Raw genomic sequence first — 23,873 nt, forward strand, 5'->3', positions numbered from 1 at the left:
CTTCATGAAGTGCTTGGGATATTTTTTTTTACTTTTCTAGATGGCGCTCTTGATTTAAAGATGCAATGGAAATCAATTTCCAAGACAAAAATATCCCAGGGCTGAAAGATTATGGGGAAAATAATAATCGCGATTAATAAAACAATTATTCATTTAGGATATATTTGTATCCTTAAATTTTTAAATGAACGAAAATCCTGTGAATCTTCAAACTCCAAAAAGTTCAAGTAAAAACACTACTAAAACAGTAATTCCAAAACAAATACTGGGTGTTCCTGTCCGTTTCGGCCTTTTGGGGGCAGTGTGGTGCTGTGCATCCATGGTGTACACGCTAACAATGAGAAGAGAAGAAAGTTGCGATTGAATTCTATTCAAATAACTTGTTTTTCACAAATTGAGAAGAATTTGTGCCTTTGAGTAGTGCTATCTTACCCGTGGCCGTGTGTTTCCACAGCATGTTTGTGAATATTCGTTATTTGAAGGGCTATCACTTACAAAGTTGATGCTAACTTTCTGTCAGCATTTTAATGGCATCCTCCTTACACTTGCATTAGCATTAGCGCTAGCCTCGCGATGTGATAAAAACGAAGCATGTTTAGTAGTTAAATACACACTGTATGCAATTCTCCTTATCGTGTGTTTAGTTTTACAGTTAACGTCAACTGGAGTGTCATGAAACAGCTTAAAGGACGATTAGAGACGCCAGAATCACACTGATTTGCTTCGAGCTAGCTACAAGCTACATGGCGCATTCAGGGTCCTTTCACAAGTAAACGCGCCGCAGCATTCTGCACATATTGTCTCTGTCAAATACATTCTTTTCAACGGGGCCAGGTGGGGGAGAATCTAATTATGCTCCACTGTAAATATCAAGCTTGGAAACAACTTTACTGATACAAAACCACCAGAAGATGACATCATTGCCCGATCCCTGAAGGGAAAAGCCTTACAGTTTGAGAGTCCATGGGAGTAATGGCTGCATTTTGTGCAACCTACATTTTTCTCCTGTCAATTAAAAAAAGAACAGGACAAGGCAGAAAGGAGAGACCGTATTCTGTCATTTGGCAGATTCGGTTTACATATAATTATTGAACATTATATCATGTGGGTATTGAAAATTTTGACATTTTCTAAAATGGCTGGCGGTGAATGAGTTAATCATCTTACTTTGATCATTACGTTTTAATGATCGAGAGAAGCCAAACTCAAAATCGCGATAACATTTCGGTTAATCGTCCAGCCCTAAAATATCCCAAGTGCTTCATGAAGCTTCACCAAGCTCCATTTTACCATTATTACTCAATCAATCAGCACTTTGGTATTCTACAACATTTTAGATCTCAGAATTACTTTCTGGGGGTTTCCCCACTCACCTGCAGGTACCTCAAGTTCCACTCCCACCCATGTGCCTTCGGCGAAGTCTGTAGGTCCCACGTAGCGCACGGTGCCCCTTTTATTGTTCCCTACAGTGACAAATTCCCCTTCTTTTATCCAGTCGGGCAGAATGACCGCAGCGGCCGCTTCTCCTTCCTCGCAGTCTAAGATGAGCTCCAAGGGCTCAGCGAGATTGGGCTCTGATTTTGAAATGTCGGTCTGAACAGGCTCCGCCTCCGGCTCGCCGAGTATACGCTGGAAAGACTTGAGCTCTGATGACTGGACTTTCTGGATCTTGAAAGGGTTGGCTGCTGCTGTGGGGGATTTGGAGCGTTGCGTATCGGCTTCTGCCGAAGCATCAAGTGTTGCCTCCAGGTGGACTTCATCAGTGGAGGAAGCTGGGATGGCAGAACCACTGGATTGTTCCTGGGAATAGGATAGTGGATCAGAATCCTTCAATGAGATTTGGGTTAAGACAGGAGCAGGATCTTCAGACTCCATCTTAGTATGGTCTTGTTTGGATTGTTCATTCTTCGCAGACACTTCTTGAATTGCTTTCGTGGATTTTTTCATTTTCATTTGAACACTTTCCAGGACAAAAGTCTTTGGTTTTGAGTCTGTTAGTTGTCGCTCACTGTTCAATTGCTCTGTTTCTTTTGAGTCGCGTTCCAAATGTGTTGTCGGAATATTGGACTGGACTCCCTGTACTACAAGAGATGGATTTGGCTCCCGGTGACTGTGATTTAAATCAGACGGATCGTCATTATTCTCGGCGGCTGCCTGGAAAGACTCGTGAGGTTCGGAACCCGAGCTCATGTCAGATTGCAAGGGGAGTCTCTGTATCACTTTATGTTCTTCTTCATCGGCTCTTTGGCCTGACGACGGAGGAAGGTCCCAGCTCAGTGTGTAGACGTCTGAAAGCGTTGCCGTGGAGATGCTGGTTGAAATGTAACCACTTGACGCTTCGCTCATTGAGCTCCGGGTGGAGTCTTCTGTCTCTGGGATGATTGGTGGAGGGAGAGGTACTGATCTGGGGCTCTCCTGGTGGATGGCAGGCAGGCTGATTTCCTCAGTAGGAACCTGAAGGATAACCAAAACAACTTGTTAGGGATGTTGACGGTCTTGAAAAATATCAGCAAAACATTAAGGGAGAGTTTTCTCAATCTGCAGTGACACAAGTGAGCTTAGAAAGCTATATCATTTAGTAATGGACAAATGAAGCTTCATAAATCACTTGCAATTTTTTTCTCCTCTAGATGGCACTCTTGGTTTAAAGATGCAGTGGAAATTTTATCAATTTTGATTGCACTTTATCTTTAAACCAAGAGCACCATCTAGAGGAGTAAAAAATAAATTATATATACTGTATATATATATATACAGTGAGGAAAATAAGTATTTCACCCCCTGGTGATTTTGTGAGTTTGACCCTTTACAAAGAAAGGAACGGTGTATAATTTTCATGGTAGGTTCATCTTAACAGTGAGAGACAGAATATTAAAAAAAATCCCAGGAAATCACAATATATTAATTTTAAACATTTATTTGTCTTTTATTGAGGAAAATAAGTATTTCACCCCCTAGCAAAACATGACTCAGTACTTGGTGGAGAAACCCTTGTTGGCAAGCACAGCGGTCAGACGTTTCTTGTAGTTGGTCACCAAGTTTGCGCAGATGTGCTTCTTCTTGAGCCACTCCTTTGTTGCCTTTGCTGTATGTTTTGGGTCATTGTCATGCTGAAACACCCATCCACGACACATTTTCAATATCCTGGCTGAGGGAAGGAGGTTCTCACCCAAGATTTCCCGGTACATGGCCCCATTCATCCTCCCCTCGATCCGGTGAAGTTGTCCTGTACCCTTAGCAGAGAAACAGCCCCAAAACATAATGTTTCCACCACCATGCTTGACGGTGGGGATGGTGTTCTTGGGGTCAAAGTCAGCTTTTGTCGCCCTCCAAACACGGCGAGTCGAGTTGATGCCAAAGAGCTCGATTTTAGTCTCATCTGACCACAGCATTTTCTCCCAAGCCTCCTCTGAATCATCCAGGTGCTCATTGGCAAACTTCAGACGGGCCTGTACATGTGCCTTCTTGAGCAGGGGGACCTTGCGGGCACTACAGGATTTCAATCCATTACGGCGTAGTGTGTTACCAATGGTCATCTTGGTGACTGTGGTCCCAGCTGCCTTGATATCATCAACAAGCTCCTGCCGTGTAGTTCTGGGTTGTTTCCTCACCTTTCTCATGATCCGGTTCACTCCACGAGGTGAGATCTTGCGTGGAGCACCAGACCGAGGGAGATTGATGGTCAATTGGTGTGTCTTCCATTTTCTAACTATCGCACCAACAGTTGACTCCTTTTCACCCAGCTGCTTGCTAATGGTCTTGTAGCCCATTCCAGCCTTGTGCAGGTCTACAATCTTGTCCCTGACGTCCTTAGACAGCTCTTTGGTCTTGCCCATTGTGGAGAGGTTGGAATCTGATGCATTGATTGATTCTGTGAACAGGTGTGTTTTTATACAGGTAACGGGAACTTAATTAGGAATACCAATTAAGTAAGAGGACTAATGTGTGTGCCTCCTGGTCACATGACCGGTCTGTGGGAGCCAGAATTCTTGCTGGTTGGTAGGGGGTGAAATACTTATTTTCCTCAATAAAAGACAAATAAATGTTTAAAATTAATATAATGTGATTTCCTGGGATTTTTTTTAAATATTCTGTCACTCACTGTTAAGATGAACCTACCATGAAAATTATAGACCGTTCCTTTCTTTGTAAAGGGTCAAACTCACAAAATCACCAGGGGGTGAAATACTTATTTTCCTCACTGTATATATATATATATATATATATATATATATATATATATATATATATATATATATATATATATATATATATATATATATATATATATATATATATATATATATATATCACGAGTGCTTCATGAAGCTTCATTTTCCCATCACTTGTACACATGAAAGTAGTTGTCAAGTAAAAGTACAATTTGCAGATGTTTGTATTGATTTTATTGGAACTCTGCTTGTCTTCCATTTCCAAATATAAATTTTAAAGACTTTGGCACTGATCCAATATTACAAAGAAACACTAACAGTAAAGGTATAGTTAATTTTATTTATTGGCGATTTACACTAAAAGGGGGGTTTTGGTTTACGATGTGCACCACTTCCATCGCGGGGGTTTGGTTACGTTCCAGAAAGCTTCATGATGAGTGAAATCCGCAATACAGAAATACCCTATTTGATGTAGGACCAAAAATACCAAAATAAATAAATAAAAGTGAAAATAAAAAATATATATACCACGGTATTGTGATTAATACTGCCTTTCTGGAGTATGAATTAAGCAGCAAAATCCACCCGCTTTTATCCATCTCAGGGGGTGGCCATTTTGTCACCTGTTGACTGAAGATGACGTCACAGTTGCTCAGGGCTCAGGTAACGACCAGCTTGTGAATGTCACATGACCAAACTCTGAAAACAGCTGAGCCATGATTGGTCGTTAGTTACCAAGGCCCTGAGCTCCTGTTCAGGAGAATAAAGACAATTCCACCCAATCCTAGCGTGGTGTACCAAAATAAAAGTCCTGATGTATCCATCATAAAAGCAACATATGAGTGAATATTTCCCAAAGGATCTAAATTCCAAAAGACATACTTGATGCTTGCAGCAAATGAGAACATCTTGGCACTTCAACTTACTTGCTGGTGTGTGTTCATTCCCTCTTCAACACTGGCTGACTGCACCATGATACGAGGAACATTCTGCAACAGAGGAGCAGTTTAAAGGCTCGACTCGGGTTTCCTAACATGGTCGACATTTTTCCAAGTGCTCTTTCTAAGCGTCTTACAAAGGAGCATGCTTGTGCAATTTAGCGCTGTGAAGAAATCATACAATTCAGTCATCAGTGAGCCAGTAAAACTGAAATCGAGCCTATGGGGAAAAGTTCACGTATGATCTGTAAGACAGATAGCGAAATCACAGCGCCTGAAAGAAAATGAAAGTGGGATAGCAAACCAGGCCATCTGTTTCATTATGTTGGGCCTGCCTGCACTTCTCATCCATGTAATGAGGTCTGTATATTCATGTTTCACAAAGAGAAACAACATGTATTTTGCGGAGAGATTAGCAGTGAGGATGGTGATATGAGACAAATATTTGTTTATCAGATCCCTCAAACAGACAATCACCGTGAAACAATCAGGGTAATTGCAGTGCAATTATAATTGCATCCAGAATCGTTTATCCCAATTCAGTTCTCTTGTACTGCCACTCGACGTGAGCCGTTAGCTGATGAAATATTGTGCCATTTGTGTTTAAACATTTTTTTCTCAAATGTGAAGCTTTTTTTGGGGGGGGCTAATGACTTTGACTCCGAGGCAGCACACAAGCTGATAAATGAATTAAACACATGCATAGCGTTCTGAGCGATGCGCTTCATTCTCCATGCAGCAGTTGAGAACTAAAAAGGACACTGGCGCTTGAGCAGCATCTCAACCTACATGGACAGTCGAGAGCAGGTCAAACACATCTATCCTGTCCTGCGGGGGCTCAGGACAGCCAACCTGAAAGTCGACACATGCAGGACGCCACCTTGAAATGCATTCTCTTTTTATTATGTTGAGATTTTACAGAAGCAACCCGCCAATATGAGAGTTTCCACTCCAGCGCTACGACACGCGATTTCCTTGATTACATTCCCCCCGTGGGCCGCAGACTGTGGCTGAAGGTGCTCATCAGAAAAGTGGAGTGCCGTCGTGTTTTTAACCGCAGTGAAGAGTTTCGATAGCACGAGCATGACAAGTTCACCTGCTACTAATTAGGGCTCCTTTTACACAGTATGTTCCCGTCTCAGTGGGGGCTGTTTGGAACAATCTCGGCTTTCATCCCAAACAGCACATTAGAAAACATGTTATGCAACCCATCAATCATTTGCACTTAAGTGGTGCTACTTAGCATTTCTAAACAGCTAGCTCCTAAATTACAAAACGAAAGTTATACAGGACTGATATTCATCAGTGCGTTTCATAGGAGCCACATAATATAATGTTTTCACAATTTAAATCATCTCAAATCTATGATGAGCTTTTGTCAAAACACCAAGGATCAAGAATTATACAGCATCTTTCATCGAGGCCGTTTCAGAGGTGGACCTGTTATATATAAATATGCCACTGGTCACCCCATTAACCACACACACAACATCCAAGGGCGTAACTAGAGCTTAGCAAGTGGCTACTAGTAGTATGAAGAGAAACGTGAACCCCCCATAAAGCCAAGTGCACGTCGATCAGCGTGCATACATAAACACTCCTCGCACCAGGTTAAGTCATTTGCTCCCAAAACCGTATAAATACGTTTTAAGTGTCCCAAAGACGTATTTTTAAGTTTTTTTGTGCTAGAGCATACAGAAAGCTTTGATGCAGCCTCTCAACTGCAAAGAACGGTTGAAGAAATGGTAGTTATTACACAAATGGCCAGCAGGTGTCAGCAGAGCAAAAGAGATCACCCACGGTCATGTTGGGGAAAAAAAGCTCTTTTACTCTCATTTCTAAATAGATTTGCGAATAACGATGAAATTATTATTGCTGCAAAATGGAAACAGATAGAAATATACTTTAGACTCTAATTTTTCTTTTGGTAGGTTCCATGTTTTTATTAGCCTGGCAAGCCACACTCTTCAAAAAGAAAGTGGGCCCGGACAGGCGTCCATAAACAGCGTTTCGGCACAGGCCGAAAACAGGCCGGGCTAATCAAATTCGTCTATTTGCGTGACGTCGTCTTGGTGAGCAACGTCACTTAAGTTTTTCCCACAACAACAACATTCAACGATGTCATTCACTACTGTCTCTCTTCGGCTAGTAGCCATGTTGGATTTTTTACTTAGCCTCCGCTCTTTGCTCATTTGTTCATTCCACTGTCTGTTAGCCAGGTTTGTACCGCCTCAGAGATGCGACTGATTGGGCGGTTGACCAGACTCACTCTCCGGCAAAGCCACAAGTGATGACTTGTTTTTATAGCAATAGAACACAATATTCTGTTGTGAGCCTTGCAAAATCTGTCAAAATATAGTAAAACAGCCGGGAGTGAAGGGGATTGTTTCCGTGAAAATGGCTGGGAGTGAGAGAATTAACAACTTCATCAAACATCCCAGCATGTGACAGTAATCAGAAGCTATTTCGAACTATACTGTTAGCAAATGCTAATCTTAACTAATATTACAACTCTGCTCACTATTTTTAGTTTGACATGATCGTGTGTTTGTGAAGTCCTTGAAAATGCTAAATCATGGTCGGAGAAACTTATATGTAATATGTAAATCAGTGGTGTCCAAACTTTTGTTTGAGGGCCGTATAAAGAAAAATGGAAGGATTCAAGGGGCCACTTAAAAAAAATTAAATAATCTACTTTAATTTATTTAACAGGCTAAAATTAATCAAGCAAGCAATTTTATATAGCAGCTTTCTGTTAGAGTTGATAAGGCAAAGGAGTTAAAAGGAACCCCGATTCATTTAAAAAAAATAATTTTCACTTTAATATGTTTTGTAGAAACTTTATTTGGACGTACTTACGTCGCAACGCATTCAGTGTATAGTGACGTAGAATGGCGGCTCTCTGCCAAGCAATGTGAAACGCCTATAAAGAAAGCAAGTTAAGCCTCGTAACGTTCCTAAAGAAACAACATGCTATTGGTAGAGTCACCCTCCCCCACGCCGTGCTCTCGTCATTCGCCAGACGCATTCAAGAGTTTTGATTGTCCCTTTAGGAAAAAACTAACTTTAGAGCAATCTTGTCATTACAGTCGGGGTTCTTTTTAAGGAATTTTCTCAATTTTAGGGTGGTCGTCAGGCCTGTAACCCACTAGAGCCAAAACAAGAGCAAACTGTAGTCATCTGACCATTTTTAAAACACTTGAGGGTCATTAATGTGATATATTCATAAATCAGACAATTAAGCCTTTTTTGTAGTAGTAGTGGCATCTACGGTATTTTATTTTACCCCCTCCCTTCTCACTCTGTCTACTGTTTGATTTGTTGTTTTTTTAAACTAGCCTGTAGGCCGTGTCAAATACAATTTTTTAGCATTTTTATCACAGGACGCTGAAAAATAAATAGCGGGCCGCAAATGGACCCAAGGCCGTAGTTTGGACACCCCTGATGTAAATTCTAAAGTCAATAATCCTTAAGATGTCCCCTTTAAATCTAGAACGTGGCGATATAAAATTGAAATCCCTTATAAGGAACACAATAAATCCTGAGCTGAAGAGACTACCTGTTGATGGACAATTGTCTGGTCTCCACTTTCTTCTTTGCCAGCAGAAAGCAACGATTTGAGGATGTTCGGCACAGCCTTCACTGGAGGAAGAGAAGATAGACTAGAGCCTAAGAAGCAAGATGAAGAAACAATGAAGGATAATTCTGGCATCACAAGAAACAATTAGGGAAGGCTAATTTGTCGCACCAGTGTCTGGGTTCAGGTTGTGCGATATAAAGCTGTGCATCGTGCGCCTGGACTGAGGAGCGGCAGCGGAGAGGTCCTGGTGACTCTCCCAATCCTGCACCGACACACACAACAAACACAAATACACATGAGAACATGCCATCTGTGGCTTGAAACAATTTCTACTGAAGACTCTGCTCAACATTTAGTGGCTTCTATAGTTTTTACACAACTTATTGTTTTCATATAGCAATGAGGGCATTGAACAAAAAAGTTGAAAAAATAAGAGAAAGCTTAAAGCTGAAGTACAACGGCGTATTAGGGCCACGTATAAAATATATATTTTTTAGAGGGCGGAGAAAATATTCAGAGGAAAAAACTTTATAAAGTGGCAAATTTGCGAGTTTATAAAGTGGCAAATTTGCGACTTTATACAATGGCAGATTTGTGAGGAAAAAAAACTCGAGAAATACACTACTCGGATGTTCGTGCCAATACTTTCGGTCTAGTTTTCAAATAAGGATATAATAATGGCTTTAACCATATGATGTTAAGCCAAGGGTTAAAGCAAAAAAATGTAATTTGACTGAAAAAAATGTTTATGTTTTAATTGACTCTGGTCAATTAACACAAATTTTGCAGGGCAGTAGGGCGCACACTGATTCTTTTTAAATAATAATATTTAGGGATGAAAAATGTGATATGTATACGACCGCTCTAGGAGGGTAATTGGGAATGCAAAAAAATTTCAATACTTAATACATACTTAAAAACATCAATTTGATGCATTTTGAGAGATAAAAATCAAGCAGACTTAAAAGACAGCATCAATGTATAATTAAATAACTAAATATACATGGTCTTGTTATGCTATATAAGCAGTGTTGGGAGGTTTACTTTTAAATTGTATTCTTCTGATGCAGTTTCTCGTTACTTGTTAAAACCATACTATTAAAATAATGTAACTTGGACAGTAACAGTGGACCCCAACTATTTGCAGGGGTAGACACCGGCCAGCTCGGCGAATAACGAAAATCCATGTGTAATTGACACCTATTTAAATGCATGCATGCATGCATGCATACATACAGACAGACAAACATACATACATGCAGACAGACAGACAGAGAGCTGTTCACCTCAGATACATAGATTATTTATTTAGCCTATGAGGAAAGTAGATTTGCTTTCTCCATAACAGTTGATGCGTTACATCAACCGCAAAACGTACTTTTATCCCAGTCGCTAGTTTTGACATTGAACTTTAACCCCTGTGTTAAGCATTCGCACTTTGAAGCGTTGGGTACTGCCAGCGACAAAGGCAACTCGCTTTGTGAAGGTCCACACCCTGTGGATCAAGCATTTAAGTTTATTTAAAAATATATATATATTTACTTGTACATTTATGTTTCCAGAATTATTATTTCCACATTCAAACTTTTTTTTTTTTTTTTTGGATAAGTAGCTAAGTTGATGTGTCGAATCTGCTGCTCTCCGTCATTCACTTGCATTTACCTAAAGTATGCTAGAATCTGATTGTTTAGTGTTAGTCAGCTGATAGGGGATCAGGAAGTGTTGTCGCTCTAGCTGCCGTGTATGATGAGTACAGTTTAAATTAAGAATGAATCCGTCTCCATCCTGCCTTTTCATTTTATAAACAGTGTCCCATTAATCACTAACAAATCCTCACATTAAACTATAGCTACGCTATGTGTATTTCGCTTAAGTTTCTGAGTTTTTTTCTCTCAAATTTGCCACTTTATAAACATGCAATTTTATGAGTTTTTTTCTCTGAATATTTCCTCGCCCTCTAAAAAAATATATATTTATACGTGGCCCTAATACACCGTCGTACTGAAGCGTATTAACAAAAACAAACAAAAAGCAGGTTGAAGCTGAAGTACTATGCTTCTCACCTTGAAGTCACCAAGTTTATGAGTTGAAATGAATATGTCGAGATTGCTGGCTGAGAGCTGGGTGGAGAATTGCAGAAGCAGCATGTAGTGGCGCGTTAGTGACAGCAGGTCGGGCCAGGGGTGGGGAGAACCAACCAGATGAGGGCCACTAAGAGATGTTACCCAGGGATGTAGAAAAGACTGCTTTTCACTTACCCGGTTGACATTTGGCGTGCTGAGGCAGCGCCTCGTTGCTTTCCCTTTGACTGCTAGTTGCTCCCTCACTGTCACCTCCTATAGAACAAATGTTATGTTAGCAGGACAATAGTTTTATATGCTGCGTATTCACCGTTCACCACAACCTGTCGAAGTCTGTCGAGAGTGAGGATGTTCTCAACAGCCAGGACACTGCGCAGGTATTTCTCGATAGCTGCCTCACTGTCGCCTGACTGGTCATCATCCGTGCTGGCGGCCAATCGGGCCAGCATCTCTCGGTCTTCCGGTCCATGAAAATCCTGAGGAAGCAATCAGTAAAAGATTTTATTTAAGGTTTCGGTTTTATTTGTGATATAAATAGAACATTACATTATCGTTTTTAGTCAATATGGTATCAATGCTACAACATAAACACATATTGATTCACAGTAAAACCACGGCAGTTGCATAATCATGGTATTAGACACGGGCCGGTATTAAATTGTGATGGTACGATAACCGTGAACAAAAATATTGCAGTGTCACGGTATGAAAATTACAGCTCTAAAATGACCCTTTTTGAAACACTTGGTAAAAAATAAAACATTTTTCCCCATTGAGCACTAAATATTTCATTTTTAAGGAAAAATATTATTTGCTACAGGAGAAACAGCTACCATGTTAAGTTAAAAAAAAAAAAAATCTTAGCGTCCCATCACTGGTGGGCTATTTTGAGAAAAGACCTGTGGGCTACTCATGTTGTCCATGGGGCTAACTAATACACGCTGGCACCCCGCTTCGACATCGCCTAAAAAAATTACAGCGAGCTCATTATTAGTGACAGCCAGTAATACCAATTATTGAAACCATGACTTTTTAAAACAACAGTAAATCATCAAACCAGTGATCGGCCATGCCTCGTATCATCAACCTTCACTGATATGTGTGCCCCACAATACCCAATATGGCGTTTAGGTTATGTTTCAGTTTTGTTACCCAATAAATATCTGTATAAAATGGTATAGACACTTACTCCCGGTATATTTGAGACAATTTCAAAGGTGACGCCACTTCCTGGGATGGTGCTGCGCTGGGACATCCTCTTCAGAAGACTCTGGGCAAAACCCTGCATGCATCACCAACACAAATGTAAGTTCATAAAAGTGCTCTTTTTTCCCCATTTTAATAGACACCAACCTCCTGTGTGTATCTGGTCCTGTTTTGAATATTTCGAAATCATTCACTGAAAAATTCAAGCAAATCCCTTCTCTCAAAATGTTAACACAAGTGAAAAAAAAAAAATCCATAATTTTACTAGCACATCAGAATTTTGTGGTATTTTCATTTTTGTTTTAAAATCTGACCTATAAAAGCTAGCACAATATTTTACCATGTGCTGGAAAAAAACGAGGGCAGATTCGGAATCAGCGCTAAAGAAAAATCTTTTAGAAAAGTTTACTAAATTATCTCTGATTAATTAAGAATGTGTTGACGCTGACCAGTGTATATAATTGATTTACAACTATGAAACGCTGACTTACTTGCTCATCAGTGGCTTTTTTACATGGTGTTCGTTGTTCACTCCACTAATTTTGACACACACTTTCTATTAACTACCATGAGAAATAGCAACATTTCCTGTCAAAAGAGCCAATTAAGGCCAAATAAATAACAAAAAACAAAAAAATCTGTCGGGAGTCGCAAAACTTTTGAACATTGTGATGACCGAAGCAGTGTGTAAGTGTTAGACTCATGTACTGAGGGCCCAAAAACTAATTAAAAACAAAAATATGCAGCATCCAATGCTTTGAGATTCATTTTCTTCTACCTTTCGTCAGTTTTTTTTTTCATACTTTGTTGTTCATACATTTTTTGACTTTTCTGACTTTTTATTAAATTCCTGACATTTTGGGAAATTTTATGGACATATTATAGCCATTTTCAGCCTCTTCCTTGGACATTTTATGGCTATTTGATTTTTTTAAATACATTTTCTGACTTTTTGGGCAATTCGAAAGATATTTTATGGTGGTTTTCTGCCTCTCTTTTGTTTTTGCACATTTTATGGTCACTTTTTGAGCATTTTCTGTACTGCATTTTTTAAATTCATCATTTTATTTTATTCTCTGGCATTTTTGGCAATTTCATTGACATTTTATGTAAATTTTCTGCTTTTCTCTTCCTTTTTGGACATTTTTAGGGAATTTTAAAGACGTATTCATCGACCTTTCGTCTCTCTTTTTCTGCCGACTTCGAATATTAATGTACTCTTATGTAAATCATTAATTTGAAAAAAAAATGTAAAAAAATTTTTTTGAAATCATTTCAACATTTTTTTTTTTTTTTTAGAGCTCCACAAGGAGCCACAGAAGAGGGACTAAAGAGCCACATGTGGCATCAGAGCCGCAAGTTGCAGACCCCTGGTCTACACCATAATCATACTTATACAGTACATACTGCGTTCAAGTGTGAGACCCCTAAAATTGTCTTCTAACCCTCATAATCTTTGCAGAAACCCAAAATTCACCACCTAATCTATATCTTCAACTCAAAAGCTGTACTGATATCAAATCCAAAGTACTGCATCTACAAGGATTGAGAAATGTACTTCACATGGACAGTTTGATGCCAGTTGATGACGATAGACGCCCATTGAGAATAAGTTAAATGGGTTCTTTCTACCTATGCCTTAACCACCACAAAGTTAGATACAGTAGGTTTGTGTAATTCTGCTGTTAAACAGGAACAAAAGATCGTAGCTCACCTTTTTCCCAGCGACATTAACACAGATGCGTTTCCTCAGGACCAGCTGCATGTGGGCAGGGTGGCTCAACTCAACCACGACACGGATGGTCAGGTACACCCTCTGCTCACCAGATGTCACTCGGCTGAGCTCAGGGCACTCATGTACTGTTGAGTCCCAGGATGCCTCCACCTTTATCTAGACCACATCAAAGAGAAAATGTAATTAACTCATTTGCTCCCAAAAACATATAAATACATTCTGTTTTAAATGTTTTAAGTGTCCCAAAGACATATTTATATGTTTTTTAATGTTTTTTTTTTTTTTAATTTTTATGCTAGAGCATACAGAAGGCTTTGATGCATACAGAAGGCTTTGATGCATACAGAAGGCTTTGATGCAGCCTCTCAACTGCACAAAACGGTTAAAGCAATGGTATTTATTACAAAAACGGACAGCAGGTTGCAACACTCTAGGTCCCCCACTGTTTTAAGCAAAATTGATGAAATTTAGCTATATTCTAATGCTAATTGTTGCAAAACGGAAACAGATAGAAATGTTTTTTTCCAGATTAAAGAAGAGACTCTAATCTTTCTTTTGGGAGGTTCCATGTTTTTATAGCAATAGAACACAATATTCTGTGGGTCATCAGTCAAAATCCAGCCGGGAGCGAAGGGGGTTGCTTCAGTGAAAATGGCTGGGAGTGAATGAGTTAAATGTTTTCATCCAATATTTAAAGCAACACTAAGGAACTTTTAGTTTATGTTGATTATGGCGGCACCATATAGACAAAAGCAATAATGTTATGCCTGAAGGAAGACCACATTTCTCATGAGGACAAGCGCATTGCGGCGCCAGTCAAATTGACTTCTGTCTTTGTAACGAATGGATAAAGAGGGAAGTGACATATGCCATAAAGCAGTCAGCACATTTGTAGTTTTTTTGTTTAGCAGCGTTCCTACTATCCTCCTCAAAGTTGTTTAGTGCCAGTAAAAAGGATACAGACCCCCCCCCCCCCCCCCAGACCATGGCAAAGGTACCATTCGACTAGTTTGAAGTCGATGTTTCATCAGAAGAGTTATGAAAATATTTGATTAAGATTGAAAAGTTTCTTAGTGCTACTTTAATTAACTCCTTGTTAGTCTTTAACCAAATTGGAAAAAAAACAAAGTATAATTTTACAGAACAGAACCGGTGCATGTCACCTTACTTCTGAATCGTAGTGTTTGACAACGTGAAGGGCAAAGAAGTCGTCTTCATATTCGCCAGCAAGATATGCATCTACACCCCCGGCGAAAGGGGCAGAGAGGTTCGACTGGAAATCATCAGCTACAGACCAGAACATTACAGAAGTGAGCTCACCCTTGATTCATCGAAGGAATGTGTTGCTAAAAGAATTACAGGCAAAATACCGCTGAGGTCCAGAAACAGGACAGGAATGTGTGTCTCCATCCCAGGTACAGGAACTCTGCAAGGGAAAAGCAGCATTGTTTGGTTGAATTGAATAAACGGCAACAGTGGGCCTGGACACAAACACGCACCTTTCAACTGGTGCTCCAGGAATGCCACTGCCAGCTGACGGCACCAAAACGGCATTGCGTTCTTCAGTGAGTGTCAGACGGCACTCAAGCAGCTGCGACTCCCGCTCCAAATCGTCCTCCGACTTATCTGTATGCACATGCACAGGTGAAACAGGTGACGTCACTGTTTGGTAATGAAGGAGGGAAGATAACGAGGGTCAGGGTGTCTCTAAGTAGAACTAGAAATGTCTTCTCAACCATAATTACAATAAACGTACATGGCAAAATATTACAAAATACTTTAATAATACCGGCGTAACCCTTCCAATAATCAATTATACATCAGTCCTAAAATAATCTTTTTTTACTGTTCTTAAATCAATGACCACCATTATTGATCCCTTTGATGCTCCTGTATTATTCATATGGTAGTGATGGATGTGTAAAGCGACAATTCAGGAATAATTGTGTTTTTATTATTAGACTTAGACCCATATGTTTTTTTCAGGGCCAATATCAGTACCGATTTATAATCAAGGAAGTCAATAACCAATATTTGGAGCAAATATTCATTTTCACTAAAAGTGCAACTATTGGTGTCAAAAAAACAAAACAAATAAACGAAACTCTTGTAAGATTTGCATGTTAGTTTATCTTTTATCTTAGTCAATAGAAATTTTAAAATTTTAGTAAAAAGTTCTGGGACCTCCCAGGATCATTAGCATGTCTTAAAAAGTAAAATAAAAATTTAACAAGTAAACAGCTCCCTATTGTTTGTTACAGTAAATATTTTTTTTCCACAAATTTCAAAATATCTGAAATGTAGGATTTGTACTTGTAAAAACAGAAGGTACAAACAGTTCATAGCGTCAGCAGAATCTCTTATAAAACTAACTAAAAATTGTAATAAATAGTTGCTTGAAGTTAACATAATTTTTAATTAATCTATCATCAGTCGTATGATTCTTCAAAAAGGTTGATGCCGATATTCGTCAAAATGCTAAACATTGGCGCTGGTAATTGGCCTAATAATCGGTCTTTCCCTACTATCACTTTTTTTTGAAAAAAGTTGAATAGATGTTTTCTTAATATGTGCATGTAAAACAGTGGAGTGTTTTAATTCACCTGTACCTGGTTTGGACACAATTTTCTGTAACTGCTGGTCCAGGTATTCCTGTCGCTGAGTAAGCGTGGCCAGCCATTGTTCCCTCAAGCTCTCCAAATCGTTTTCCTTCACACAAGCACAACCAAAATAAGCATTTGATTTTCTGCCTACCAAGAAAAACTCTTTCATAGGTTGGCCAAATACATTAGCTGATATATTACGATATGTAAGAGCAAACCTTACTTGGTAGCTGTCCATTTCTTCATCCCTAACCTAAAAATAGATATTTTTAGATCAATATTTTGATATAAAAACTAAAACGTGGAAAAGGCAGATGGAAGGAAAGTTGTGGCATATCACTACAGATCAACACAATTGCACCCAAAAACAAACAAACAATGTCAATACTGTACTATTAATATTATCATGTCCTCTTACCAGCAGTGAGTCCCTGCCTATTGTTGTATTTTGGACCTTGACGTCTCCAATGGACACAGACAGGATAGAGATGGAGATCAGCGGCATTGTGCCAGAGTCCGGCACAGAGCGCAACTCCACCTGCACTCGACGGGACTGACCCTGAATGGCAAGATTTCACAAGAGTAGTTTTTGGATAGTGAGCATTATAATCATGCCTGACAGAATTTTTTTCATACCAATTTAACGCCGAATAATTGCAGGTAAAAATATTCAGACAAAACACACCTGTTTGAGCTGAAAGATTCCCCCAGTGCGTACGTCCTTAGAAGGAAGAATTTCCACAGGTGTGAACTGGCCCGCATCATTTAGCTCCATTAGCTGCACCCACAGCTCCACCCGCCGAGTCACCTCGCTCCACCTGGAAAGATGCAGGAAAAGAAACAAAGAATTTGCAGCACTTTTAACTAGTGCTGCCACTATCAAATATTTTTAGAATCGAATAATCGATCGATTATTCAAACGATTAATTGACTAATCTGATTAATTTTAATTTTGCATTAAAGTGTATTACAAAAGCTTTTTTTTTTACTTGATTAATGTTTATTAATCAGTGATTGGTGTTTATTTTGTATTTGTATAGCAATTTAAAAAAAGGTGGGATTGATGTTATACAGACGCTCCCCTACTTACGAACATTCGAGTTGCGAACAACGGTACATACGAACATTTCTGCGCGTACAGTATGTCGAAAAATGTTTGGAAAGAAATGCTGTAAGTTAGATTTTGTATTGCGCGTAGTGCTTCTTTCTGCCGCTAATACCGACGATTGGCGCTGTGAGAGCTCATTGGAGGCTGAGCAACGTGGCGAGGAGGAGGAGGAAGAAATGCCGGTCCCCATGAAGCAGGAAATAACTTTTGAAGCCGATTCCAGCGACGACGAAGAATCTCTCATGATATAAAATCCTCCTCTTCCTCCTCCTCCATCATCTCCTTAAGCATCGAGTACATCTTCCAAAAGTAAGTTAAACTTCATTTTATTTATCTTATTACGTACATGTACATACTGTGTGTGTGTGTCTCACTCTCTCTCTCTAAGATACGTAGTACAGTACAGTACTGTACGTATTCTCTCCATTTTATTAATTTTTTTTCAGTACAAACCAATGCAGATTACTTGTACAAGCCTTAAACATACTTATATAAACCTTCAATATACTTATATAGGCTTTAAACATAAATTATAATACAAAATATAGCACTGAAGCAACTTACGAACAAATTCACCTTACGAACGATCGTCCGGAACGTAACTCGTTCGTAAGGTGGGGAGCGTCTGTACTATGTTACCGGTTCAGTCATTGTTTTCCAAAGTAAAAACTGATGTTTGTAAATGTCTTAATTTGATTAAACGCATATGATAATCAGTCTTCTTTCATGAAGGATTACAGAAATCAGTGAATAATTACTGCTGAAGTGCTGATATGCTAAAAATCTGAGGATAATTAAAAATAAAAAAAATGGCTTCAAACAATTACTAGATTATTAAAATAGTTTTCAATTAATTTGATAATGGATTACTTGTCGATTAATTTTGACAGCTCAGGGTAATCATCAATCCAGCCATTTTCTACTGCTTATCCTCGTCAGGGCAAGAGACAGGGGACAACATGGACTTATTCTTAATTTCTTTCCTGAATTCCGGACTTCGCAAAGTGATTTCTTAATAAATGTGATTATAAACCTTTCCCTGAGTGAGCGAGTTTTGGCTTGAATTACACCGAGGTCCCACAGCGCCAGGTTCCTCCGATGGTTGTACTGTTTGTGACCATACACTTCAATAGCCACCGCACCCTCAGACAAATACTCCAAAAAGTCCTCTGACACTGGCACTGATAACTCCTTAAAAAAACAATAAAGACAGTTCCAATCAACAATTTCATAATAAAATACAATCATGATTTACGCTTCACGCCAGTCATTGTATATCATGAAGTGATACCTTGGATCTGTCAAAAACAACAGTGCACTGAGGGTCTTTGGAAGCAGATGGCGAGGGGGCCCGCGCCAATTCTGGAGGGATGAATATCGGCTCTGTCTGTCCACAAAAGTGATACTGGCAGAAGACGAAGTTAGACAGGTGACGAGGAAGACCGGTCGCCTGGAGGATTTTCACCTGCGGTGGCAACAGAACAGCATATAAGCTGCTAACACATTTGGTTACTCAAAACAAAACGCATTACGACACACGTGAAGATTCACCACGTGAGAGAGTACTCAAGTTCTCACCACACAGTTCAGTTTACGCTCCTGTGCTTCTCCATCTGTGTTAGTTTGTTGTGAACCTTCGTCCTCCGAGCTTTCTGTTCCTCGCCATACCTCCACATGAAGCCGACCCGCCACCTGAAACACAAACATAAGATACTGTAGCTGTTGTTTTGGCAACAGGTTTGAATATGTCTGCCTGGAAAATAAGACTTTGGCGAAAACACAATCAGGACTGTCCTACCTCTCCCTTCTGGTTGATGATGGGAACTGCATACTGTAGTTTTACATCATAGAACAGACATGCCAGGAACACATTGGCCACCCCAATCAGACTGTGGTTCTCCTGCTCATCAAAAAATGGGTCGGCCCGTTTGAAATAAGACCGCATCACCTGTGTTAAAAAGAGGAAGAACAATCTACATTGCTCAAAAAGACCATGGGAAGATCTCAGAGATTTGTTTGGAAATGCATTTTACAGTACATGTTTGAAAATGGAAAAAAAAAATGTGCTGAGAACGACGTAGCAGACACTTGCTGAGATATATTGTTAAACTGTTTTCACTAATCCAGTTACTTTTTTACAATTAAGTAACTTTGTTACAATTACTTGACCCGTGTCTCCCACTACAACATGCAGTTAGCTAGCTTGCTGTGTCAACAGACCCCCAAATTTTTTTATTTAAAATTTTAATACCCAAGTGTTATATATTTTGTGTTCCAGGTATGTTAAAACACAAAATAGGCTACTTTGGTCATACGACTAGCAGGAAGCAGGTGCAGGTCTATCACGCTGTGAGCTACAGGCTGAATAACGTCTGTTTACTAAATGGTTAACTTTCCCCGGGGTATGTCAGTTGAGACATACACACCGACAACGCCAAGTAAGGTGGTGACGTATTGGACTGGCCCGCTTCCGTTCTCAAGAAGCCTGTCAGTCCGTGAGCTAGCGCACCCTCACTGCACCATGGGAAAAAATAGCAACGACTCAGTGGGGCTATTCCTTATATAATTCAAAGCTCAAACAATGTAGGCATAAGAAACCTATTTCATTGACAGGTGACAAATTGGCAAGGGTTTCATCACATTCAGTAGACATGTCCGCAGTCTGAAAATGTTCAAAACTTTATCTTCCATTTTAAAATTTAGTCTCAGTTTTAGTCCAGTTTCAAACCCGCTTGTTAGTTTTTATCATAGTTAGTCAACCTCATCCAGTTTTTATTTAGTCAATTTATAGTCGACTATAAATCTAGCATTTTAGTCTTTATTTTAGTCCAAGAAAACCCAATTTAATTTGTCTAGTTTTAGTCAACAAAAACTGACAATGTTTTAGCCTAGTTTTAGCCAGGACAAACGTTTTGCATGTTACCCTTCTCCAACACAGCTGATATATGATCAGCTCATCAGCAAGCTGTCATGATTTAGTGCCAGTTATTATTTATTAATGAGGGATTTAGTTTTTTTAATCATTCAAAGTTGGCAAGCTTGTTAACAACACTGTTCTTTAGGTGCGTCAAACTTATTACGCATTTTTATTTTTACTAATAGAGTGAATTAGAATGAGTCTCTTGAACTAATCCGGTAGCATTCAATCTCTAGGATTCACTCGTCTTTTTTTTTTTTTTTCTTGAGAGAGCTCAGTATTGTTCATTCGGTAATTTTACCGATTCGACATGTCATCATCATTGCTCTCTCTCTTTATTTTTAATTTTAAAAAAAAAAAAATCTATTAAGGAGAGCTCAGTATTGTTCATTCGATTTGACATGTCATCATTGCTCTCCTTTTTTATTTAAAATATTATATATATATATATATATATATATATATATATATATATATATTATTATTTTTTGTATGTGGGTGTGTGTGTGTGTGTGCGTGCGTGCGAGCGTGTGTGTATTCATCAGTTCACCTAAAACCTATTAAAAATAATCCCATACTAATAATATAATATAATAATAAATTGCCAAATGCAGAAACATCAATGTAAGTTATCACGATGTGGTGGCTCTCACTAACAAGCAGAATTAAGTAACCAGAATTAGGTTAAAAAATTCTATATACGTAGACCATGTTTCTATAAATTTTGATATTTGGTTTTTATTTGAGGCAGATATTTTTTCCATTAAAATGTGATTTATGAGGAGGTTAGACCATTGGTCGATATTCAGAGTTTGTTTGATATTCATAATTTTTTTTATTTTGTATGAGCGTGAGTATGTGCATGTGCGTGTGTGTATGTGCGTGTGTATGTGTGTACTCATTAGTTCACCTAAAACCTATTAAAAATCCCATACCCATCCCAAACCGAATACTTCAGAATTCAGCTAGAGTCGTGAGGTTGTCAGGAGACCCGAGGAATCAAAGAAAAGAAAGAAAAGTGAAATCCAGCACCGACCAGACATTACCTACTACCCACCGGGTTACCAACCAGAGTCTTTCACCAACCCCAGAAACATCTAAATTCTAACAAATTAGGGAGACCTCAAGAGACTGAGGAAAGGAAGGAAGGATAGATGAAGCAGAGTGAGATCCACAGACATCAACTTCCATCGATTCAACAACCAGAGAAAGAAGCAGATTGTGTTTGAATTTCAATAGATGCTGGTGTGGTGGATCTGGCATATATATACACAGTATATATAAAAAAAAAAAGGATTCACTCTCCTGACTCACAGGGTTGTCTTCATCAAAGTCTTTCCATTCTTGGTAGAGATCCCGCATGTCCACCAGCCTGTTCTCCATCTTCTCCATTGCCCAGATCTGCTTCCCTCTCCCTTTACGGCGAACCTGAATGGCTGGCTCGCTCAGCACCACGTCACGCTTTTACAAAAATAAATATCAATGTTACTCTATGATGCAAAATTGACGTACACCACCACATTAACATGGCTACTTTGGAAGGAAAGTACAATACTTCTTCCTAAATATAAGACGATATCATCATACCTTTTTGTTGGCATCCAGATTGGCAGCTGGTATCTGCAAAGTGACCAGATACTCTGTCCTTTTGTTAAGTTCCTCTGCAATAAAGCAGGCCTCCTGAGCCAAAAGGTTGGCACGAACGATCTGCTCCTTCAGACGTCGAAGGCTTCGAGTAATCATAGCCTCTCTTGAAAGCAAAACCATACAATGTATGTGAATTTTATCCCAAAATAATAATAAAGAAATAAACGCATTTGTGAAAAGGTCCCCATTGAGCAGGTCTCACCTGTCTTCACTCCAGCGCCGCATGCGTTTGTGGGAGACTGGTGATGTGCCAGTGGCAGCAGCACTATTTGCTAAGCCCGGCATGTCAAGGAGATGGGGAGATCTCTCAGGGTTGAGCCGCAGACGAAGCTGCTGCAGCTCCTGTTCGTACATTTGCCTCTGGCGCTCCAGGGCGCAGCGTTTCTCTTCTTCATGCTGCCTCTCTAGGGTCTGTAACACTGACTGCAAGGGGTCTGAGAAGTGCAACCAAAGTTGAGGAGATTATTAGTAATATGTATGACATAATAGTTAGATAATTACACTACATTAAATACTTTCAGCATTATTGATGAACGGAATTACAAAACAAGCCCAGTGATGTCGCTCACCATTGTGGGCCATTCCTTTCATCATGACTTCAGCTTGAGCAAACTCAAAGCCAACTTCACTAGAAACATCACTGGATGCATCAACGTCCACCTCCAGCTGTTCCGTACTCAAGCAGGTCTTCATTTTAGCTCTGCCCTCCTCCTCCTCACCCCCTGCATGGACCAAATGCTTGGGCAAGTTGATCCTGTTGGAGTGCAATATGGATGTGAGCAGGTAAAATAAAGTAAAATAAGACAAAGAATAAAAGGCAGGTTTATTTTTGTAAAAGTAAATAAATCACGTTCGCAACGTAATTTTTTTTTATGACACATTAGTAAAATAAGCCAAAATTTGGCTCACTATTGGAAGTCTGATATCTGAGTAATTTCTGAATATTTTTTTTGCCTGAGCTCTCGATCCCAACTGTGTTTTCTTGTTTTGGTATAAGAGGTAGCACGCAAGTCAGCTCAACCAAAAGTGATATTTAGCTCTCTAGCACCATCTGGTATATTATGGCTTTTATGACGCTAAAGTAAAAAAAAAAAAATTCTACGTTTAGTTGATGCCCCAGTCATGGGATAAATTGGGTAATTGCGGGAAATGCACTAACACATCGGTTGTACAGTGCCTCAAAAAACATGAAAATTATTACTTATAATGGGAGTCAATGGGCCAAAATTTGGACATTTTTACTCATGTGTACTATAAAAATTTATTTCCCACATAATAATGAGAATAATAATTTTGAGATTTTGGACGGTGTCATTTTTAACTTAAACATGTTTTGGACAATTAGGTGTAATTTCAGCTCGTTCAATTAATTAAAGTATTTTTTTCATGTGCTTTATATTTTATATTAATATTAATAAAAAGCCAAAAATTGGACAAATTCCTTACGAGGGAAGATGAGTAAAAAAAAAGGAGAAAAAAAAGATATACACACTAAATTAAGTCAGACAAACCTGAAGAAATGATTGTTCCCCCACAAGATCCGATCACCATGATGAAGGTGCACTGGACCGGTGACCACAGTGCCATTTACCCACGTCCTTCAGGGCAAAGAACATTAACAGCCAACATGTTTTAATAATGTCATATATTGCAAATGCATTGGAGATAACAGAGTAACGGTCAAAAAGCCAGTAATTAGCAACAAGCAGAAATTTGAAGCTGCTGGGATGACATCTCACGAATCTCCCAATGTAGGGGCTTAGCATGCATAAAGCTCTATTTCGGCCACTCATAATCTCAAGGGTTGATGTTGAGAAAATACATGAAGACTAATGTTTAATCTGTCTTTCTGTATTCACTGATGAATGACAAGTGATGTTCTGTGC

General features: G+C 39.2%; 1 protein-coding gene across 10 annotated transcripts in view; it reads right to left on the reverse strand.

The window, feature by feature from the left end:
* LOC144039641 (kinesin-like protein KIF13B) overlaps positions 1-23,873 on the reverse strand; it is a 39,738-nt gene that overhangs the window by 860 nt on the left and 15,005 nt on the right. For 3 of the 10 annotated variants that reach the window (XM_077553200.1, XM_077553201.1, XM_077553210.1), the window contains 25 exons: positions 23,499-23,585; positions 22,557-22,741; positions 22,190-22,421; positions 21,928-22,090; positions 21,655-21,801; positions 19,222-19,371; positions 19,002-19,115; positions 18,715-18,888; positions 18,457-18,614; positions 17,001-17,133; positions 16,734-16,874; positions 16,539-16,568; positions 16,316-16,421; positions 15,212-15,338; positions 15,083-15,138; positions 14,881-14,999; positions 13,692-13,868; positions 11,961-12,053; positions 11,095-11,247; positions 10,949-11,026; positions 10,754-10,810; positions 8,859-8,952; positions 8,670-8,779; positions 5,099-5,161; positions 1,374-2,454 (listed from right to left, as the gene is read on the reverse strand). In XM_077553200.1, the coding sequence (XP_077409326.1) occupies positions 1,374-2,454; positions 5,099-5,161; positions 8,670-8,779; positions 8,859-8,952; positions 10,754-10,810; positions 10,949-11,026; positions 11,095-11,247; positions 11,961-12,053; positions 13,692-13,868; positions 14,881-14,999; positions 15,083-15,138; positions 15,212-15,338; positions 16,316-16,421; positions 16,539-16,568; positions 16,734-16,874; positions 17,001-17,133; positions 18,457-18,614; positions 18,715-18,888; positions 19,002-19,115; positions 19,222-19,371; positions 21,655-21,801; positions 21,928-22,090; positions 22,190-22,421; positions 22,557-22,741; positions 23,499-23,585 (4,028 nt within the window). The remainder of the gene's footprint in view (positions 1-1,373; positions 2,455-5,098; positions 5,162-8,669; positions 8,780-8,858; positions 8,953-10,753; positions 10,811-10,948; positions 11,027-11,094; positions 11,248-11,960; positions 12,054-13,691; positions 13,869-14,880; positions 15,000-15,082; positions 15,139-15,211; positions 15,339-16,315; positions 16,422-16,538; positions 16,569-16,733; positions 16,875-17,000; positions 17,134-18,456; positions 18,615-18,714; positions 18,889-19,001; positions 19,116-19,221; positions 19,372-21,654; positions 21,802-21,927; positions 22,091-22,189; positions 22,422-22,556; positions 22,742-23,498; positions 23,586-23,873) is intronic. The other 7 variants (XM_077553203.1, XM_077553204.1, XM_077553202.1 and 4 more) reach the window with 7 other exon arrangements.

Source organism: Vanacampus margaritifer, chromosome 19 (genome assembly GCF_051991255.1).
Source record: "Vanacampus margaritifer isolate UIUO_Vmar chromosome 19, RoL_Vmar_1.0, whole genome shotgun sequence".
Classification (NCBI taxonomy): domain Eukaryota; kingdom Metazoa; phylum Chordata; class Actinopteri; order Syngnathiformes; family Syngnathidae; genus Vanacampus; species Vanacampus margaritifer.